The sequence below is a fragment of the Ischnura elegans genome, chromosome 12 (assembly GCF_921293095.1).
Source record: "Ischnura elegans chromosome 12, ioIscEleg1.1, whole genome shotgun sequence".
NCBI classification, from domain to species: domain Eukaryota; kingdom Metazoa; phylum Arthropoda; class Insecta; order Odonata; family Coenagrionidae; genus Ischnura; species Ischnura elegans.
In genome coordinates, this window is record NC_060257.1 from 4,922,358 (window position 1) to 4,945,170 (window position 22,813).

The 22,813-nt window shown below is 41.9% G+C and overlaps 1 protein-coding gene across 1 annotated transcript in view; it reads left to right on the top strand.

Annotated features, from left to right (window-relative positions):
* LOC124169460 overlaps positions 1-22,813 on the top strand; it is a 72,951-nt gene that overhangs the window by 19,045 nt on the left and 31,093 nt on the right. Inside the window, exon 2 of the mRNA XM_046548075.1 lies at positions 16,218-16,322. Within this exon, the coding sequence (XP_046404031.1) occupies positions 16,218-16,322 (105 nt within the window). The remainder of the gene's footprint in view (positions 1-16,217; positions 16,323-22,813) is intronic.

The window sequence follows — 22,813 nt, forward strand, 5'->3', positions numbered from 1 at the left end:
ATTCGCATCTTACTCCCGATTCCGGGAATAAAACGCCGAGTCCTGGGTGTTTACTTGGACATTTTTACATGGATGATAGGTGAAATCAAAGTTGGAATCAAGGGGAGCGCATAGAGGAGGCCTATTTCCATTCCGCAATTTCTGATGTCTGTTGCTACTTCGGTCTCATTTTAATCAGCTTTCAAAAGTATCTGCGGCGCGGATTCTAGTACATTGCGATCCGCTTTTTTCCAATAGTTTGCATAATATTGTTTTTAAATGCAAGGAATAGCATTGAAAAGAAAGTAATGAATTTGGTAGATCATGAATGTAAATTTCGGTTTACACCCCTAATTATGCATGAATTCCCTATGAGACTCGGATCAATTTGTCCGTCAGCGACGCGAGTGGTGAATTCTGTAAACCCAATTAAATGGCCTCTGAATGTCAATACATTCAGAGGCCAAAATGAGGATCCTCTTTTGTAATATTCGTGGTTGGAAGTATTAATGGAAAAATGTCGTTTAAAGTCGATTTTTCGAGCAATCTATTTTTATCTAAACAAAAGGCTCGAGTTTTCAAAAAAAATCAAAATTTGAACAAAAATATCGTTTATTAGAAAAGTCGTCCATTCTTTAAAAAAATAAACAGTTAGAACAAAAACATGTTTATCGTTCATCCGAAAATCTGAAATACGCATTTCAATAGTAGACGAAAATCCCAAAAAGTCCTCAGAATACATGATTGAATTATCAGAAGTCAAAATTTAAACATTTTGCACGCACATTAAAGATTTGGGATTACCACTTGGAACTATTCGGCTTTACGAAAATCTTTAAGAAAGATCAACTGATTGAAATACTTTCTTGATGATCGAGGGCGTGCCTTTTCAATTTTACAGGGCTCCGACAAAAGTCTTTCACTCGAGACGGATGACGTTATCATATGCAGGTAGTGACGCCGCTGAGATTAAACGAAATGGTCAAAAATCAAAATTGAAAATCGAGTTTGGATCGAAACTCGAGGGCTCGATCTCGATTCCCTCGATAATTTGACTTTTAAAAATCGATTTCTGATTTTACTCGAAATCGATTTTGCCATCTCCAGTTGGACGCTTTCGAAATATGGGTTGCAGAAAAATGATGAAGATAAAATGAACAGATCGTGTGATCAATGCGGAAGTGTTAAGAAAAGTAGGAGAGAAGAGAAACCTTTGGAAATCCTTGGGCGGGAGACGGAACAATTTAATCGGAGACACGAGGGTCTGAGGAAAATTATCGCTGAAGGACAGAAATGAACTCTATCGCGAAATTAGTGATCACTCTGATTATGAAATTCTATCATCGGACTTAGACAACGATCATTTGTGGAGCCAAGAGTGGGGACTCGAACTTAATCTGAGCAAATGCATGGCGGTACATTTCTTGCGGAATTCGTCCATTTCGAATGAGAAAGGTGCTATTTCGCTCTCGTCCGACCGCACCTTGAATATGCAGCGAGGCGTACAGACATCGTTACCCAGATGTTAAGCAAATTAGGCTGGGAGCCGCTGGAGACTCGGAGGCTGCGCGCTAGGCTTAGATTGCTTGAACAATTGAGAATGGATATCTTTAAGAGCGACACGGAGAACATAATATTAGAGCCACACTATATTTCCACGTCGATAAATTAAGAGAGATGTTTTGCCGAACGGATAGATGTGTGAATTCGCTTTTCCCCCGAACCATAAAGGACTTTAATAAACGCTAGTTCCAACTTCGTTACAGCACTACATTTTTTATCTGTAAATGGCCCCCTTTTTTATCTGTATAACACCCCCGGCCACACGCTTTTTAGGCGACTTGCGGGGTATTATGTAAATGTAGATGTAGATGAAGTCGAAGGGAAGAATGACAGGGCCACCGATGAGATAGTACACAGGGCAGGTGATGGAGTATATAAAGCAGAAAAATTAAGTAGGTGCAAAAAGATTAGCGGATTGGAGAAATTAAAGGAGATATACCTCAAACACATCTTAGGATTGATGGCGACAATTACAAACCTATTACCGGGAACACTTTTTAAAAAATATTGGCAGCAGAGTCCTGAATAATTTCAGCAAGTTAAATGAAATAAAATAACTATGTTTTATTCCACACTTTATTTTAAATCGTACGACCGGTTTCAACACTTAGTGTTATCATCAGCTGTCACTAAGTGTTGAAACCGGTCGTACGATTTAAAATAAAGTGTGGAATAAAACACAGTTATTTTATTTCATTTAACATGAAGCAATTCCACAAAGTAAAGCCTGAGACCGTGTCTTAAATTTCAGCAAGCGTTTTGTCGGAAGGTTTTCGGTAGAAAATATGATATATGTGTGCAACTCCGCAACCGTCAGGCCACACAATGAATAAGTAGCAAACACACCGGATGTGGCCCAGAAATATTTAATCCTTAAAACAAATACAAACAAGGAAAGCTGCGATATTTGCCGAAAACTGCAAGGAGAGCTTTTAACGTATTATGGCGGGAGCCGCTAAAGAACCGTAGGCTATCTGCGAGGCTTATATTGATACATCAATTAAGAACTGGTGTCTTCGGGAGCAACGAAAAGGATTTAATTTTATAACGTCACTGCATAAAAATATGCGACAGAAGTGATGCAATTATGGAGATTTTCCCCGAACAATGAAGGACTTTAATTCACGTTAGGTGGAACATAGCCTTACGACATAACACCTCCTGCCACACGCCTATTGAGATAGCTTGTAGAGAAGTTTATAGAATTATAAAGGTGCGTTTTAGGAACTTAATCTCTCTCAATGAGTGATACTCTACTCTGTAAATGGTACTGAATGAGTGGGGGCTTAAAAACGGTTCTTTTTTCCTCGCTTAACATGTTGCTGTTCCTTCGATTCAACGCCTCCGCACCCAGTGAGATCATTCCGTTGGACCTTAATATTCATAGCCGTTCCCGAAGAAAGTTGGCGTCATGCATTTAATTCCGCAGACGACGGCCTTGCGGTGAATTAGCGATTCGCAAATGTCAGGTGCGGCCAACAACCGCCAGCAATCATCCTCAAGGTCGTTGTCGCGAGAACTGCAAATACTATGGTAACAGCTGGGTCTCAAAAGAACACTACAACGTATGGTGAAACATTATAGTCTGCATGGTTTGTCGCTAGTACTTACAATTATATTACGTTACTTTTCTAAATTAATATAAGGATAAATCTACATCTACATAATACCCGGCAAGCCACCTCTAGGGTGTTTGGCAGGGGGAAAATCATACCTTCCGCAGGAAAACTCAGTTAAAAAGTACTGGTGTAGAACTATCCCTTATGCCAATTAAGCCATAGATATTTTGCAGGTAAACTACATCTACTAGGTACTATGAGAGTCACACCAGGCATGCAGCACTCAGTCTAGCCTTAATCAGAAACGCATTCGTTCGCAGGAAACAGGCCACGCACTCAGGACAATGACAAGCGGTCAGACCAGAAACTAGGAGAGTGCTAAGGACACGAACACGCTACCATACAAATAGAACTATACCTCAACACGTGCACATGTCAGCAGGCAGCTAGAGCTTTCACCGATCACGCATTGCTCAATGCAAGTCGATACTAACCATGTAAAATATTCGAACTCATACAGTGGATAAATATCCATGTAGTTGCTTAAAACTAGTTAGACACGAAAAAGGAAAACAAGGACCAACAAAACCATACCCAGAAAAGGCTAAAAAAAGAAATATTTAAAAAATAGATGCATTTGATCGACCTTGCGAGTGTAGCGAATAATTTTGTTGATGACACATCTGTTACCATCCCTGATAATCCCAGGAATCTTCAACCTCTCTCTTCCGCTGTCCGTTTCTGCTGTCTTCCTATCGTGATCTCTTCCACCTTAATACGGTGGAAAATGAAGTTTTACCTTTCATGATTCACCTGACCCGCATCATATCATTCATTTGGTATTCGACCGACAGTTGAGGTCTTTGAGGGGAAGGGTGGAGAGAAACCCGGCGTCGGAATTTGCCTGCTCTCAAAGGAAGATGCCTATGGAGCCACGGTTTAGCGTCCCATCTGACGGACGGAGTGTTGCTCTTGAAATGTCCTCCACACGACATTCAAGCAGGGATCGGGCAGTCTCTGGAAATTGTCTGCTACCGCCAGGATTTGAACCCGAGCCTACAGCGTGGGAAGCCGGCACACGAACACTATCCCCACCTCACACGTTTCAGCCGAGGTTATTGCTCAAGAATGCCTCCGCACCAGTAGGTGCACTCTGACCAGATTGCCCGGCTACCACTCACCCCATCGCCACCCCGCCCACCTGTGACTGCCACCCCTCTAGGGGGAGGGAGACCCTCGCGTGGTGGTTCCGCCCAACACGTCCCTTCAAGCGCCCGTTAAAAAAAAAGAAAAACAGAAACGAGTGGAGTCCCTTGGTCCTTCCAGATTGGAGGCGGTGATCGAAGGCCGCAGCAGCAGCTGAGAGAGGCTTTCCATGTTCGTGCATCGTGCATCCAGCAGTCGGAGAGATAAGTTAGGAGGGGCGTGGCGATGTGAGCTCCCGTTCACGGGACATTTACGTTTACACAGCAGAATGGTGCCCCAGCTTTGGAATCGGCTCGTTCGCCCGGACACAATGTCGTAATTTGCTTCAAAAATTCCATATCTGGAAGATGAAGATTTATTAAAGAGAGATATGTTAATAGATAGATATATTACCGAACGGATAAGTTCTGGATACAATTCTATAGATAAAGTAGATAATTTATAGGCTTAAGTAATAGTAGCGGGCGTGACACGGTGGAAATTATTTACCGTAGAAGTTGAAGGAAAAAATAATTACTTTTTCCACATTTGGTGATTTATATTTCCCGGCCACAGTTCCGATATGGCCAGCAAAACCATGGGCTGTAATGAATCCATGATCGGTCAAAATGAATCACCATGATGAAAAAGCACTGTTTATATATTCCTTCAACTCTTACAATGAATGGGTTTGATTGAATTAGGGTGAAATTACACCTTCGTTCTCATTAATTAACGCACTTTTTGGTAAAAAGATGCGATATGCATGAAAAACTTCAAAGATAATTAAGGAAAGAATAACTGACTACATTCGACTCGTTGAAAGCGAAAAAGGACGATAATTATGTTTAAATATTAAATGTTATATTACTTTTTATATCAAATAATATAGGACTCAAATAAATCCTACGTGATACTCAGTACGTGCATCGCCTATACTTTCTTCTCCTTTTATTTGGCTGAATGTTGTCCGAGCAACCCCCGCCAAACGTCTATCGGAGCGCATGGCGGGGCTGTATTTAGGTGCAGATGAAAGATAATTTACGACGAAAAGAAAAATCTTCCTCTTACAGCCACTGTCTCATGATTTTAAAATGAAAAAATAAGGCATAACTTTCCGCTCATTCTCCAAGAGTTGGTGACGTCATTATGCCTCCCATTCATTAACTCGTTTTGAGAGAACCACTCACAGAGGGAAACAATCCCTCACAAGACTTTAAACAATAGCGAAGCATAAGAGATCAATGCGCGGGTGCGAACGAATACTACAACCAAAGCAATAGTACAGAGAATCCACGTCGTATGCTCCGAGCCTCGTTTCCTAATCTCAAAACTTTAGAGGGGAAATAACAAAATGGTTAAAGAATAACGGACCAAATGCCAAAATACTAACACATCCACATATTATACTGCGAGCCACCGGTAGAGTGTTTGGCAGGGGGTGATCAATCACCAGCATACAATAGGATTCCCACATGTACACCAAAAGGTCACAAAGGTATTACTCATGATAACAAAATATACGTACAGAGAATAGCAATAATAGAAGCCTCCGTAATAATTTATACGTACAGATTTTAGCAAAGGCAAAATGTGCAAACGGTTGGTAATTCATCTAGTAAATCCACGTAAGATTAAACATGACATTTTAAATCTCTCTGTTTGGCATTCTATTTCCTTTATTTTCTTCTCATAATCACGTCTATGATAGCACGACTGTACCAAAGGATATTTTTTACAATGCTGTAGAAAAAATCTTCTCCGACTTTACTAATTAAATGTAGCGTATATTTTGCACTGCGCTCCTGTATATATTCTCATCCTAACTCGCTAAACATATTGGAAACGCTGCACTTTTTATCGTAACAGCTCATCACGAATCTGGCAGCCCTGCGCTGTACTCTAGTGATTTCAGCCATCAATCCTTTTTCATTAGTGTCACACACGCTAGCAGCCTTGCACTCCCAGGGAGGCCTTGCGGATAATGGCTGAGGATTCAGCATCGCTGTAGAGTGGAGACGCCACGAAGGCGCGCAATGTGCGAAGGAGACACCAAAGGCTAAGGCCATGCCTTCGCAGAGCAGACTCGAAGCGAAACGGAAAGGGATGGTGGTGGCGGGGGGGGGGGGAGCCATTACCCCTTGCGGGAGAAGGGAGGGGGGTCTGTTGGATGACCGTATTTCGCAACAGCCGTGCAACTCTTAACAGAGTCGCGCGCATAACTTTCACCGGCCATTATATCGCAGTCGACTGCGGTGGCCCAAGTGAAAGGGCGGGGGGTCGCTCTCTGACCCAATTCCAAGGGAGATATGGATTGAACGATCATATGCCGAAGGAAAGAAAAATACGATGCGTCGCAATTAAATGTTTCCCAATATGTCTTTTTTACTTTTGCGATACCTACTTACATTTAAACTAGAAAACAGCATTGCAAATATTCTGCCACAATCATATTTGCGGTGGAAGGGGAAAAATGGCATGATTGTAATTCTTTTTAGTGACATTCCCAGTGTTTTATATATTTTTTAAAGCCGGCCTCTGTGGCGGTGGGGTAAAGTCCTCTCCTGCCGAACAGGAGGTCGCGGGTTTGTGCACCGCCTGCGAAGGTTGCCCCAATTCGGGAAATCCAAATGGGTTTTTGATCATACTATGTTGTTGCTCGTTAGATACCCCCACTGCAAAAGCCTTCAATGCTCTGTTTTCGGGGAGCAGGGTAAAATAAACGAAATGTAAAATGAATGTATAATTTTGATCTCATCATGCTTAATTCCATCCCCAAAACGATGAGATTTATCGCAAACTAAATTGGTTAATCATGAAATTCTGTGGATCATACAAACTGTTTTCTATCATGAAGTTGGTTCCGCAAAAGCAGAGCATCCGAAGTTATGGTAAGAAGCGATGCAACCTCAAATGATACGAAGCATTCGCTGGACTGTAAACACGCGTGATATAACGAAAGGAAAAAGTTTTAGTTTTTTGGACCAGTGATAAATTCTATTATTTGTCAAAAATCAAAATTCATATGTAGATAATGACCTTTTATACTCTTTCAATTCCTCACTGTCGTGTCTCCTCAGCTTCAAACCGAACACGTCAGCTCTTTGTCCACGAGAAAATTTTCCAATACTCCGTATACTTCTCTCCACCAATTTTTTACTAACCCCTTTCCATCTCCAAAATAATTGCATTAATGAACTCGCATCATATGTACTATTCTATCTTGACAATTACATCGTCCACCGAAACCATGGTTGGCAAATAAGAATCTAAGGACCATTAAAATATTTTTGCAATTTTGTTTTCTGTTACAAAGTTACATGAAGTGTCTCCATCCATCCTTCATTGCGCAAGGTATTGTCTTATTGAACTCTCAAATCATTCTGAACAATAAAAAGTTATGCTACTTTTTCTCACGATTAATTCAAGACGACCGGTTTCGTCGCAGAGGCGACATCATCAGGTACAGAAATCGCTATATTAGACCTGTACCTGTTTCTGTACCTGATGATGTCGCCTCTGCGACGAAACCGGTCGTCTTGAATTAATCGTAAGAAAAAGTACCGTAACTTTTTATAGTCCAGAATGAATTTTCACAAAGTGAAGCCAGAAACAATCGAGTTTCTCAAATCATTACAATTCATGAATATTATTCTTATCTTACGACGCTGCAAATCAATTTTAGATAAGGCCGTTGCTTGAGAAATATTTTGAGGATTTATTTAGCGAAAAAAAAACATTTTCAAAGAGGCCATCCTTATCGGGTAGTTTAGGTTCCTGGATGAATTGTGTGGGGTTTTACACAGGAATAATTAAGTGAAGCTACTAATTGGATAATGAGAATAGGTCCAAAGACATTTAATCCTAATGCCTACTGAAGTTGTAAGAAAAGTATCTCCGAAACAGGTTTTTCGATTGTCTAACGCAATCATCGGCGGGGAGGAGAATATGGGGTTATTCTGTATTCACGAATTTGGAACCTAATTCAGATAACGACACAGATTCATCCAAATGCTGGTATTTTTTGGTTGTTATTAAGTGAACGCCTTCGTCGCGCGCGTAGCGGCTTATTTGAAGGGTCCACCTCCAATGGTTGAATTTTAACGTGTCGCCGTTATTTACCAGGACAATGAATGACTCTGTGAACGATTCATTTGAAAGTGCGACAGCAAGTGGTCATTTCCATTCTTATATACAGAACATAGAGTTTATATTATTGTAGGGGGCTCCACTACCAGTGGCAGGCCTAAGGCGAACCTGCGCATTGAATCGCACTCCAACTTTCGCCAGTAGTGGAGCAGCTGTTAATGTATTCGGCTTTGAATTCCCTTCAGAACTATGCATAATTTCACTGTTAAATGTTTAAATGCGTATATTTAAGCTATTGTTGCGTTTACATTTTAGCAACAAACGAATTCGCTGCGTATCGTATGTCTTGCAGGGTAATACGTATATTGAAAATTATCCTAGCGACTGAAGCGCCACTATTTATGACGACCGGCGGGAATCGATGGAATCGCGGGAGTGGTGACGTCTAAATATGGTATTTATGATACAAAATATCACCTCGGGTGTTAACCTGCCAAGAAATAGGCTAAGAGTATGCTCCTCTACGTAATATACCTTTGGTGACTTCGGCCTCGGCATGCTAACACCTCTCCTTATACCCGCTAATGGTTGCCTTAAACAATCGAAAAGAAAGGGTTCTAACCAGCTGAACAAACTGGTAAACGTAAAGGAGCGGTCGAGCCTTTCGATCCTAATCTCAACAGTGGGGTCAAGCGCATTTCCAGTGACCTCGCGAATCTATTCCGAGAGGCAGTTCGACCGACTCTCGCTTCCATCCGCAAAAGGTTTGGTGTACCAAAGTGGTTCACGACTCGTGGAGAAGGTCTCCGCCCTCACGGCTATGTTTTGGAAAGGGAAAGTCCGCTCGATGCAAGAGATAGATAGAGAGAGAGAGCACAAGAGTACGTCCAAAACTACTGGGACCACATACATTGAGGCGGCCATACAATGTAATGCAATTCCGTCCCATTGCAGCTTGATTTGCTCTTCCACTTTGGGCGGATTTATATCGGTTTTCAAAAATGTTCACAGCGAGTCGTTGAGTGCAGATTTACCCAAATATTCCCAATATGATCTTGGGATATAGTGTGGAGAAAAATTGTGTCACGAAATGTTTACCCTGGATAGCTGATGGCAAAGAGATCAGGACTCTGAAGGATACAACGCACCGGGGCAGGGAGCCGAGTCAGAGACTTAAACGCCCGCGCTCCCGGGGAGGGGTTTGGATGGGAAGGAAAAAGGAAAGAGGCGCCGCCGCGATAGGAGCCCATCGACGCCTCTGGGATAGGGTTGGAAGTGAGGGACGGGGTAAAACACCTCAACGCTATAGAAGCGGAAAGAGCCAAACTGAATAGCGAAACCAGGCATCAGAGATTAATGTACCAACGATTTTGGAGGATTTTCCTATTAAAGAGATAAATACATCGATCACATCATATCATCGATAGCTGATGGCAGTGGATTCGAAACCCTAGGGCGGCTCGCGGGGTTACTCTCCTCGGCCGAAGTCTGAAGCAATAAACTTATCACCTCTGCACCGCAGAAGGGGGAGGACAAGGAAGGAGAAAGGAAGGAGGCGCCGCCGCGATAGGAGCCCGAAGACGCCTCCTGGGACGGGATAGGGAAGGAAGGAATGGGACGAAGAGTCCCGCACCGTCACAAAGGCGGGCGGTACCTATTACTAGCGAAACTAGGAAAACCATTGCTATGCCAGCGACTTTAGAGGATTATTATATGGGGAAGAATAATCCTCTCGAACAAATCGCTAGAAGGATAGCTGATGGCAGTAGAAACCATTGTTACCAATGATGCTTAGGTCGCAAACGCACCATTTCTAAATTACAGAAACCTTGAGCATTGCACTCCGATTGGACACTAGTATTCCTTGTTGCCACATGATCTGGACAACTCATGACTTCGAATGCCTTACATGCCGGAGATAGATATGTATCCAAGGCATCCGGCAACAGTGAAAACCTACGGCCAATCCGATCGCCTGGCTCGAAGTTTCTGTTTAAGTTTAAGTTAGCTTAAAAATGGTGCGATCTCGATCTAAAAATTATTGCTAATTTTGGTTCCCATCGAAATCAGCTATCCAGGATTATAATTCTCTCTACCATGTAGGTATAATAATTATAATCGTGAGGAATGGCAAAGCGGTTCCGAATGTGATCGATCACGAATATCAATTTTATTTTAACTTCAGAGCAAATTTCTTCGGATCGCTCTGCCGCCAGCTTTGGTAGTGATGACTTTCGTAAATCCACTTCAACGTGAGGTGGGAGACAGCAAAGGTAGTGGCTGGCTAGAGAATACTCTTGATAGATTTCTAGTAGTAGTAGCAATCACCATGCTGGCCTATATATTCTATATAGTACTGGGAACAACATTAATATTTGGTTGATGGGCAATATATAACAAGTTATCGTCAATCAACGCCTTTATCCTTCGAACATTCTGTTTTCGAATGTTGTCATTACTCATTTTACGTCGGAGCGATAAATACAAACGCTACTTCTTATGTGAATGTGAAATAGCGAAATGCGAAATGCGAATAAGATGGTGCGAAAACTTCTGAGACAGCTCTAGTCACACTGTATTCCTTCATCTGTATCAAATATCAGCTGGCATTCTAGGTGAAGTGTATTTGATCAAGTATCGTGCGGGACGGAATTAAATGCCAGTGGAGCGAGGACACAGCCTCTACATCGTCTACTTACCACAGCCCCTCATGCTCCGTATGCCCGTGGTCGTTATTACGCCCCATATTCCTTTTGAGTTGTGTCTTCTCTAAATCCCTTCTGAATTCATATCCGTATTTGGTTATCAGTAGTAATTAAATGCTATAATGAAGATGAAAAAATTGCGTCCTCCCCGAAAACCGAAGTCCAAAATTAACATTTCAAATAAGTTTCAAGTAAGAAGCGCCTAGATATAATAAGATTTTGAAGGTACCAATAGGTTTTTTGTGTATGCACTGTTCAAATCATGTAAGGATAAAAGATCTAGTTTTTTTACAGCGTATTATGCTGGTGATGTCTTCTCGGGTTTTCCTGCGGGTGAGTTCATTGTAGGCCGACGTTTCGACTGATGCCTCTACCATCGCCTTCAGGGCATAAAGACGATGGCAGAGGCAGCCATCGGATTGTCGGCCAACAATCAACTCACCCGGTGGAAAACCCGATAAAACCACCAGCATGTAATGATTTTTCATTCTGTATCATAATACTTTAACGGAAACAACAATAAAACCTTATTAACAAACAATCGACTCTGGCAACAAAAAAATAATTTCTATTGCCTCAGGCACAACTTTGTGGAAGTTCATTTTAAAGCAAATTAAAATAAAAACGTTGTACTTTTCCACCAATTTGTCGCTGAAGATGACCCCGTTGCGTCGTAACTAGTAGTGCCGTGAAAATAGATTGTTGGAAAAGTACAAAGTTCTTCTTTTCATTTGCTCAAAATAAAAAATTATTACGAAGCACATTTTCAATATTTATGCAAGACGTTAACTAGTGTTTGGCTAATATTAGAAAAGTTGAATAAATGTTCTCCTCTTTAATTTAGGTCCCATGAAAAAAGGATCGTTTGAAAAGTGTAAGATAGAAACGCTAAATTAAGAGATATTTTGCCGAACGGATAGTCATTCGTCTCGTTATCGGCTTCATTTTCCCCCGAACAATATAAGGACTTAGTAAAATGCTACGAGGGATTCAGCAAGTGCATATCTTTTGTAAACGGCTGGTGTCCTAGCACTCTCCACCTCACACCTATTGAGACGACTTTCGACAATATTGGGAAATAATATATGAGATATATATAGACATGTTGACCTCTCACACATATTCACCAATTTAAGTGACCACATTTATTTTATCCATTCGTTGATCGCAAAATAAATATTTCACCATTCTAACTCATTCCCCCATCCCAAACAGGTTTTGGATTACTTCCGCCGGATTTCCTCCTCTATTACCATTTATTGCCGTTATCACTACTGATCGACCATATTATCCCACGAAAGCACTCTGCCCTTGGGATTTTATATTATAGGTTAGGTTTCCTGCTGTTACAGCCACTGACAAGGAATCCGATTTTTAAGCAAGGAGTCCTGTGTGATCGATGAAACTATCATCCCAGTTGTGTTTCACGAAAAGTAGCACGGGGTGGCATAGGCAATTGCGATTACTTTATCGTCGACTCTTGCTCATTGCGGTAATCAGTGTAATAAGATCGTGGGGAAGACTGCGCGAGGTGCTCTTTCTTCTGTCCTCACCATTGTTCAGGGACCTTCGACTGGCAGTCCTTGGGCTTGTTCCATTCTCATCTCATTTTCATGGTCGCCATCGCTAGGCGACGTGCTAGGCGGATCAGGCAGGCGTGCGACTTTGGGCGTGGGGACACATTTCTTTTGCCACCATTGCAGGACTCTGTCTGAATTTGTTTTTAAATAGTTTAGGAGATACCCCACATCCAGGTCTCAAACCTTTTCGTCATAATAGAAAAATTCTATAAAATTAAAAGTTTCAAACGGAGGCATTTCGACACCTCCACTGCACAAACGCTCAACAATCGCCCACCGAATCAAATCCGCTCATCTAGTGTTACAATAATAATAATAATAATAATTTCGTCTTCATTATTCAAGTGAATTTATGACAATATTGTCCTCTCTTACAATTAACTTGATTGACATTCACAAACATCCATGCCCTGGATGGTGGTCAAGTCACCCAGGCGGGATTCGAACCCGCGACCTCTAGGTTAGCAGTCGGGGACTTTGCATGGGCTATTAGATGAGTGGATTTGATTTGGTGGACGATTGTTGAGCGTTTGAGCAGTGGAGGTGTAGATTGGAGATCCATTTCTAAAATTAGACGAGGGTAAGGCAACCAAGCAGTATTCACAATCGTTAAGGAGACGACCAACAAAAAAACAAGCAAAAATGCAGTTATATGGTTTTCTCATGCGTGCCGTTCAAGATCCGATGGACTTTCCTTCCGTGAGCCACCATTGCCTCTCCATCTGCACACCTCTGCAGTTTCTTCGCCTCGGGCGTTGAAATCACTCTCGCCTCTTCCCCTCGGCCGTTGAAGTCTCCGCTCATTTCCGCAAAAGGTCACTCTCATCGTCACTCCGACGCTGCACTGTCCCTCGGGTGCACCTTATCCGATCTCATTCTTAGATATGCATACGCCTTAAGCTGCGCTTAATCATCAAAGCTGAATATTTTGTCTTAGGTCTCCGCGGAGTGAACGATAATTACCATTTCCTCGCTTGCACCGCGCCCATAGTGGCCGTGGACATCATTACCAGTTTTCGTTCTGGCGTGACCAGGTTGGAGGTATTGCTTTACATTTTTATCGATCTTACATAGATCTTCAATACCGCATTTTTTGTCTTATCGGTTCTATGATTGGTTGCGTATCAGAGTGCTCCCTTCCATGATCGGTGGAGGGGATAACCCAGCGCTTGGATTATATTCTTTTGTATTTTAGCCATCTCGATAGCTTCTTTTTCATGAACCTGTAGTAAAAGATTTTCTCTCTATGCATGATTTTCGCCTCTTCGAAGACGATGTTGTGGTCGGGTCCACTCCAAGCATATTCCGCAATCGCGGAGATGACTTCACCCACTGTATTCATCCCACATGCCTCCGTCTCTCTCCTTCCCTGCCTCGGATGCAGTGGGCGATTGGTGGGCGAGGAGGCGATCGGTACGTGGACCTCGCTCTCCAGTCACTGAGAGTGTGGGTGCACCTGCCGTCCCAGTGAGAGGCGCGTCGAGTCTTTCAAAGAGGGGATGTCGCGCTATGGGTGTCTACAGGCGACGACTGCGGAGGGCGTCGAGAGAAACTGCTCTTTCATTACGATCATGAATATTGAGTAAAGGATAATACTTCGGCACCAAACGGGGTAACAGCCGTGTGGCAGGGGTTGTTAAGGCGCCAGCCGTTAAAAAAATAGATACGAAATGTATAACGAAGTTCCGCCTGGAAATTATAAAAGTCCTATATTTTACGGAGCAAAGCGATTCCCATACCTATCCGTCCAGCAAAATTTCTCTCTTAATTTATCGCTTCTGTTGGACCTGGAAATATAGTGGAGATCTGATATGATGTTCTCCGTGTCGCTCAGAAAGATGTCTATTCTCAATTTCTCAAGTACCTAGTCTAACCTAGCGAGTAGCCTCCGAGTCTGTAGAGGCTCCCAGTTTAATTCGTTTAACAATTGTGTGACGCTTTCTGTACGGCCGTGGCAGTTTTTGACGTATCTCGCAGCTTCCCTTGGTATTCAATTGATCTCACGGATTAAGTTTTTAAGCACCGGGTCCCATATTATAGGAGGATATTCAAGGAGTGGCCGGACGAGTGTGAAATGTCACCTTTTTCATCCGATGTTCACCCACGACAGGGAGTGGATTGACGCTCCTCTCCTATCCACCCGCCTTTTCATAGTGACGTATTTATTCTCTTTTACATTATTTTTAACTTGTCCTTTATAACGATTTCTGGGCCGTTCCTTGCTCTTCTTCCCCTCCACTTGTCCTTCCACAATTGTCCTCATCAAGTCATCATGTCTCACAATGTGACCAACTGAAGCTGTCCTTCCCCTTAAGATTTCCAGAAGACTTCTCTTTTCTTCCACTCTTCTCAGCACGTCTTCATTACTTATTCTGTCGATCTATTTTACCTTCATCATTCTTCGGTTGCAAGGTCCACATACCCTATGTAAAACTTTATTATAATAACCCCAACGGGTAGTCATTCTTAATACCCACCAAGGCTTGAAATGCTATGTAATGCCTTCTCTGAGCTCCATCGAGAGGGGTATTGAGAGAATGTCTGAGGGTTTCCAGAAGTCGTCACTGGAATTCCCAGACGCGCGTGGGATGGCGGAGATCACTTGGCGGAGGCGTGCAGAAGGAAAAGCGAAAGGAAAGCGCGCAAATCAGATGTGTGGGGTGGAAACAATGGCGGAGAGAAAGAGAGAGACAGTGTTTTGCGAGATGGCGATCGCTGAGTAATACTCCGCCCCACTCCTATTCCCTGAGACATGATTCACATATTTAGACGATTTTTTCGTAGCCTAAGGCCAATTTTAAAGATAAACTTTTAGAAATCAGGAGAAAATAAACGTCTTGCAATCCCTGATTTTTGTCCGTTCGGTATCTTCCCGACACCATCAGTCGGTTAGGATTATTCCTCCTTAAATTTAGAGAGCATTACGCGCTAACACTGTCTTCCATTTTCTCCTTCGCTTGCACTGAAAAGTGAACAGTATTCTCTTTACACTTGCTTGTGCCAATCGCCACTTTTAATGCATTCTGTTCCACAACCACTTCCACTGAATAGTGGGAAAATTCTCACCGGCAGCTTTTACACTACATCCGGTTATATACCGGGTATGTTGAGACAGTGTTGGAGGATAGAATGCTAGGTAGACGAGGGGGAGCATGGAAGAAAATAAGATTCCTAGATGGAATGAAAGGGAGTAGGTGTTGTTGTGAATTAAAGAGGGAAGTCCATGAAGTGAGGGGAGACTGACTGCATACTTCTTAAATATACCATGCTAACCTACCTTAATCGGAAGAATCGCTAGCCTCGGTGGCGGTGGGCTAAAGTCCTCGCCTGCCAAACCGTTGGTCGCGGGTTCGAATCCCACCTGGGTAGGTAGTCCCTGTCCAGGGCATGGATGTTTTTGTCGTGATTTATTAAATTCTCCTTTGTAAAATCCCCATATATGTCCCATTTACGCGGAAGTTGGAAATAAACAAACAAATAATTTAATAATAATTGTATTATTTAATATTCTTGATATAAATTCTGGCTGACGAGTTATTTCTTTCTCTCTGTCACAGTTCAGCACAAAGTCCGCTGCGAAGGAGACGAATGGATGACCGTGGAGTTGGTGAGGCCAGAGGACACCACCGCCATCTACCTGGACCAGATGCGCGGATTCCCTGGTAAGTCAAAACGCTAGATCGCACTTCGTGACGGTACCGTCTCCGATGGGTAGTCTGGGCCGTGTGTAAACGGGAGTAGGAAAATTTTTAAAAAAGGAATACTGGGTGACATCGCGAGAAGGGTGAGGGAGGGATCCTTCTGCTCGCACACGGAAGATGAGAAGGGAATGAGGAAAAGGGAGTGTATTACCCTTGGAATACTTGGTGTCGATAATAGATGAATACTCGCTGTAAGTGTCACCCCTTTCATAACCGGGAATCGGAATATTTAACCGAATAAATTCAATAAGTAGGGCTGTGAAGGAAGGGGAGCGACAAGGATTTCACTCTATTGGGCTCCCTTTTGCTGCATACTAATATCTTTTTCTTCTTTTTGTTGATTTTCAGCTGATATATAGCCATTTTCCTTTCCATATTTGTCAAAGTCTTCTTTAATTCATTCTCTGTCTCATCTACGACGGCTATGTCGTCAGAAGTGGAGCTGCAAATTTGCTGAATTGGAACTTCGAAGTGCACGTCTTAAGGCCGTTTTACACGGTACACGGAATTGCGCAGGTTAGAACTCCATTAATTTCTAAAATGGCGTGGAATTTCGCGAATGCATGAATGAAATTAGAACAGGGGCTATTTTGCCATCTCACGTCCACGAATTCTCGCATGTGTACAAGCAATTCATCGCTTTACACGACGCAATTCTGACTGCGCCTTCGTACACACGGCAGATTGTGCAAGTACGTGCCCCGTGTAAAACGGCCTTTAAAGCTAATTACAATGGGCATATGTGTCTCCGAGACAATGTTTTGCAGATTTGATGCTATCCCATCCTCGGAAGGGGTTACACAATTAGTTTCGGTTGAATTGATGCGGATAAGAGCCCTGGCGTTGGTCTTCCGAGAGAGATAATCCTTTCACTCATCAAAGGCCGCAAGCCAACAGGGTTCACTCTCGCTGGAAAGTGAATTTTCATCTCAATACAATTGCTTATTCGTGCTTCTCGCGACCGACTTATATGGTATTTACTCCCTTAGCTCCCTGATAAGATTGAGATGCCATTAAAATTCACATACTCCCCCTTACAGCACAATATTTCCTTTCCAAGATGTAATTCGATTGAAATAACTTAAGCATTCTAAGTGGTAGCCGGAAGAAAATATATTACAGAAAATATGTCACGTAATACAGAGGACACGGTCAAAATACTGTATGACGTGATATATCGGGTCGACAGAGCTTTTATGAAACGTCTGTGATCCGCAAGCAATGGAGTTATCAACTGATTGGCTCGGGAAGAAAACATCAATGTAATGAGAATTCCAGATCTTGTAAGATAAAAAACTTACACAATTAACAATGATAGCCGCGGGAAATAATTCCCCTGGGCCAGGAATGACATCATGGACTTTTGGATTTCCGGGCCTATACGGATCTCACTACGCAAGTCAGATTTTTTAATTACCATGGCAATGTTACCGAGCTACAATGGTGCTAAATTTTCGGCCATTGTGGTCCAAGGATGGTAACACGATGGAATAAGGGCTTCCAAGGTGCCACTAGCAGAGGTGAACCTCAAAACTACGATTTTCTGGTCCAGAGGAACTTTTTCCCTTGGCAATGATTGTGAAGTCAAACGTCGTTATCGCGGAAATTTATAAATAAAGCGCACAATTAACTGTTTGTTCTTAAGAAAAAAATTATATTTTGCACGATTAGTACTATACACGTTTAGTACTGTTGAGTACAGTACAACACAGATTAGCACTTAAGAAATAAAATTATGTTTTGCACGATTAGATACTGACTTATACGATTAAAATATTGAGATTCCATAAAAATTCACACTCTTAAATGCCCTTTTACCGTAACATATTTCCTTTCGAAGCTGTCATTCGTTGAAATTACTCTTGCATGTTTATTTGTGGCAGCTGTCACGAATACAAAATATATCTCTCCTCCAACGGTACTCGATTGATAAACTCTCGGTTAATCTGTATGAGACAATGCCCGCGCTCAGAAATCCTCCTCATAAGTTTCATCTCGATTCGCATCCTTGCTCTGTTAACTAACGGCCTTTCCATTTCCGTGGAGCAAAAGCAGATAATAATTGCAATCTTTTCATCGAGTCCGTGGGCGTCAAATCGTGAAAACTGCCCTCATGACCAAATAAACTCAACTGACCGACAATGAAAACGGATTTTATGACAGCATAATTCATCCAGAGACATCGAAATCTGATATTATTGTGCACTGCAGTATATTTTTATATAAATGAATATTTCAATATGCACAAGAATAATAATTTATAAGACAGTGCTCACACGTGTCGTCCTTCATGCCTCTGAAGCATGGACAATGACGGCATCGCAGGTAGAAGTAATCAGAGTTTGGGAAGGAGAGATTCTCAGAAGAATATAAATGGGGCTGTAGGAGATGCAGCATATTTGAGAAAAGGAGCAAATGCTGAAGCTTACAACATGTACGGAGAACCTAACTTCATATTGAAAGTGCTTTTAAAACTCTTGGTTAGGGATTGATTTAATAATCAATTTTAATATCCAAAAGTTATTTTTAGTAAGCAATGATCTCTATTTTGTTGTTATTTTTAACTGATTTTGATATTTTTTTAATAATGATGATTTTTCTGTGCAGAAATTCGCCTTGATGCTTAGATGCTTTTCTTTGTCAGTATCGGCAACCCCACTAACAGAAAGTGCTCTTCTGGGGTGCCTACTTTCATTGTATCGCAGTCGATGCCTACTTCATGCTATGAATTATGTAAATGAATGAATGTATTATTATGTCGGTCCATTAGAGAAGGCCGGGGGGTCAATAGGAGAGTTGCGAATGATAGGGATGAATAGAGGCAGATTGTTTCCGAGGCCGTAACTCAACGTGGGATGTATGGGATAGAATGATCACGAGTGTTACGATTGAGGGAACAGAGATTTCCGCAGAGTGCGATGAAATGCTTCATTTTCGATAAATACCGCTTTCCTCTGTATTTTATCAAGTTCACGGATTACATCTTTCTGATGCGGATCACATATGCTCGCTGCACATTCAAGGTGAGGCCGGATGAGTAAGAAACAGCACGCCCATTTTACTTTTTCAGACGAGAATCTCCCTACGAAACGCTTGACGAATAAAGAGCATTAGAAGGGATTATTTAATGAAAAGAGCGAAGCATAGCTAATGGAGAAGCTAGTAAGCTGGAGGTCGAATTAAGTGAGGTGCACCCATCCTCCGCTGTGGCCAGCGCCCTCCATCGGCGCTCTCTTCGTGTCTGGCGCTGCAGACACGAAGACGCCTCCGTCCGATGAAGCGTGTTGGTCACGCTCGGCTGGAATAGAAACCTCGTGGTCCCGATTTCGTGATACGGGAGCCCTTATAAGACTTCTTTACCACCTGGAGAAAAAACAGCAGCCACTGGCGGGGACAAGAGCGGCTCCTTCACTCACTGAGAAAGGCTAGCTACGTCAGCATCAAATAAACTCTCTCTCTCTCTCTATCTCTCTCTCTCTCTCTCTCTGTAGAGCAAGCATCAAGGCCGTAACGATTGGGATGTGAGAGTCAAGGGGTTCAAACCCCCCCCCCGAAACGAAGACAGAACGGGACCATTCGTACGCCTGAAAATGTTTTGTCTTCGGCCTTGGCGAGCAAACTTTTCCATTTCCACCTGGCGGACAGTGATTTTTTTTAAATCGCATATATCGTATCGTAAAACGTTGTTTCCTAGCGGGTGTAACATTTGTGCCATGTCTGAAGAGTACCAGGTCCAAATCTCTAGTGAAGGGGAGTGATTTTTCTGCATGTATAAAGGCTCTGCACTGTAAACTTACCAGTACTATCCGAGATCTTTGCTGTGCTGAAGTGGCTGCCTCTAGGCCCTAGAAGGAACTACGTGCTTTCTGGGGTCTTTTCTGTTCTCTCTCTTTCATACTCATACGCCTGAATATCTCCGCAACCTATTCACCCTCAGGACTACAGTTTCCGTCAGAAGAACCCGGGCAAGCCTAAGCCTTCCTCACATATCCCAAGCCCATACCAAACAGTACCCAAATTCTTTCCTAATTATAGCACATCCAAGGTCTGGAATTCAATAACCCCTCAATAAAAATGCTCCTTCACCCCGGAATCATTTAAGGGGAAATTGCACGAATATTTTAAACCGTAGCACTATTCTTATGAAAAATTTAAGAATCTGTACGTTAATGTTTGTGATTTTTGTTTGATTCTTTGCATTGAATAATTGTTAGTTTTTAAGTTATGCTTATTTCAATCAATTCATCATACTATTCGCAATGGCTTTAGGTTAGTTGATTTCTCATAAAGCCCTGTGGGTAATGCATGTAGCTAACGATTTCAAAGTCTTGGATTCAAATCCCGTATGGGGCATTTTGGCTTTCCCAACAAAAATCTTCTCTTCTGTAAATGGCTCAGGGGTGTTACTTTCCGTGAATTAGTGACTTCCACTGGTTTAATAAATTTAATTTATAATAAATTTAAAGTTACAGTTACTTTTCTACCTAAACTTTAGCGCGCGACCGCTTTCTATATTTTTTTATAATCTCTAGATGGTTTCTTATTTTTAAAATTCGTTTAATCGCCCTGGATGGTAATCAAGTAAAATTAATTTTTTTGGGAGTCATCTGAAAATAATACAAAACGTATCAAATGTACAAAATTTATTGAACATTAATACAAAATGTAACTCTAATTGCTTTTGATTTAGCTTATTTTATATGGTTTCAATGGAAACATGTAATGCTGTTTAAGTATTTGTGAAACATTTTCTGTGACTTATAATTTATTAACATACTATAATCTATGTTTAATAAAAATTTTTGGGCTATGTCGCCGCGTCAATATTTATTTTGGTTGGCCCCAACGTTTCCCGACCGATGCTGGTCGCTTTCTCAAGGGATGCCCTTGCTACAAGCATCGGTCGGGAAACGTTCAGGCCTCCCAAAATAAATATTGACGCGGCGACATAGCCTAAAAGTTTTTATTTAACATGACGAGTACCCGCGAAAGTTTTTACGAAGAAATACTTTAACCCCACGAAATTAAGCATGAGGATTTTCTCTCCATGCCTGTGACTTAGCCTTGGGTGAGCTCTTCCTTCACCATCCCAAGGCAACCTTAGGATTGAAGCATTAATTAGTGATAGCCGTGGCTTATTATATCTTGGGCGATTTTCACTTTTTTTGTCTTTAGTGAAAAAGTTTTTAGAAAATTGTCCCCCTCTCACTGGCTATTCGTATTCTTTGCAGTCAAATATTCGTTGATATATTAAGGGCTTCGTAAATACAGACAAATTTTGGTGCCGAAGATTTCCTGCGATGTCTTCTTAACTTCTAGCTTCAGGGCAGAAATGCTAAAATTTCATACCATGGAGGTATCATCCAACCACGAAAAGAGCAAAAGATTGAACAGGTAATGCTTATAACGTGACAATCCACGGCGCAAATAATAATATTCATGCACTCATTACGTAATTCTGTGAAATCTAAAGAACATATCGCACGTAACAAGTGGCCAAGTCTACGATCCTGAGTGATTAGCATCCGGGTGAGTAAAACAAAAGAGAGATTGCAAGCGTTGGAAATCTGGGCGATCTATCGTCCCCAATCGACTTCTCCTTTCATTCGCCAATGGATGTGAACTGGGATACCGTTAGCTCAAATATTGCTCATCGCCCTACTCTCCCAAACAGTTCTATAGCGATAGGAAAGCTGCCTGACTGCCGTGCTCCTCCTTAAATTGTCACCTGTGCCATTTGCACAACTAAGACAAATTCATGGACTTTGTCTTTCTCCACTCCCAAACTCGTTAATATCAAATGACAGTTCTATCCTGAGTTTAGATAAAGGTATATAAAAATAGTTTAGAAGGCTTTGAAGGTTAATGTGGTATCGTTTAGCCCTGCCTACACCTTCTCGTAAGTCATTTTTAAATCTTTTTGCCGGATTTATGAAACGACTGTGTCTAATTCTCAATTGAATATTTTATTGAAGGCAGATAATTCCATGAATGATAATAATGATTGTTAGTGGCGAAAAGTGTTCCCTCGTTCGTATAAAGTTTTGCCTCATGATAAACGGCAGTCATCCAATAAAGGCCATTCCATCGCCATACATGCATGACTGGGTAATTTTTTTCTACGAACAATTGATTTCATAGTGAAAGGTGGTATATCAAGGTATCGCCAACTCCGTCCCGTTAAGGCCTCTCATAAATGAAAGGGTAATTCAATTCGAAAACTAATCCAAGGACTTTTCCCGTGGCTCACACCACCACCCATTCCACAATAACGGAAAGTTACCAATCTACAGAGTGCAGGCACAATGCGCTCACTTTTAATTGAAGACAGAATAACAGGAATTCCAGGCAGCATACTCTACATTTGTGGTAGAGTAACCTGACTTCTGTAGCTAATAGTTGGTACCTCATATGTAGCGCAGTACCATAGATGTAAACTAGTATCATTAATT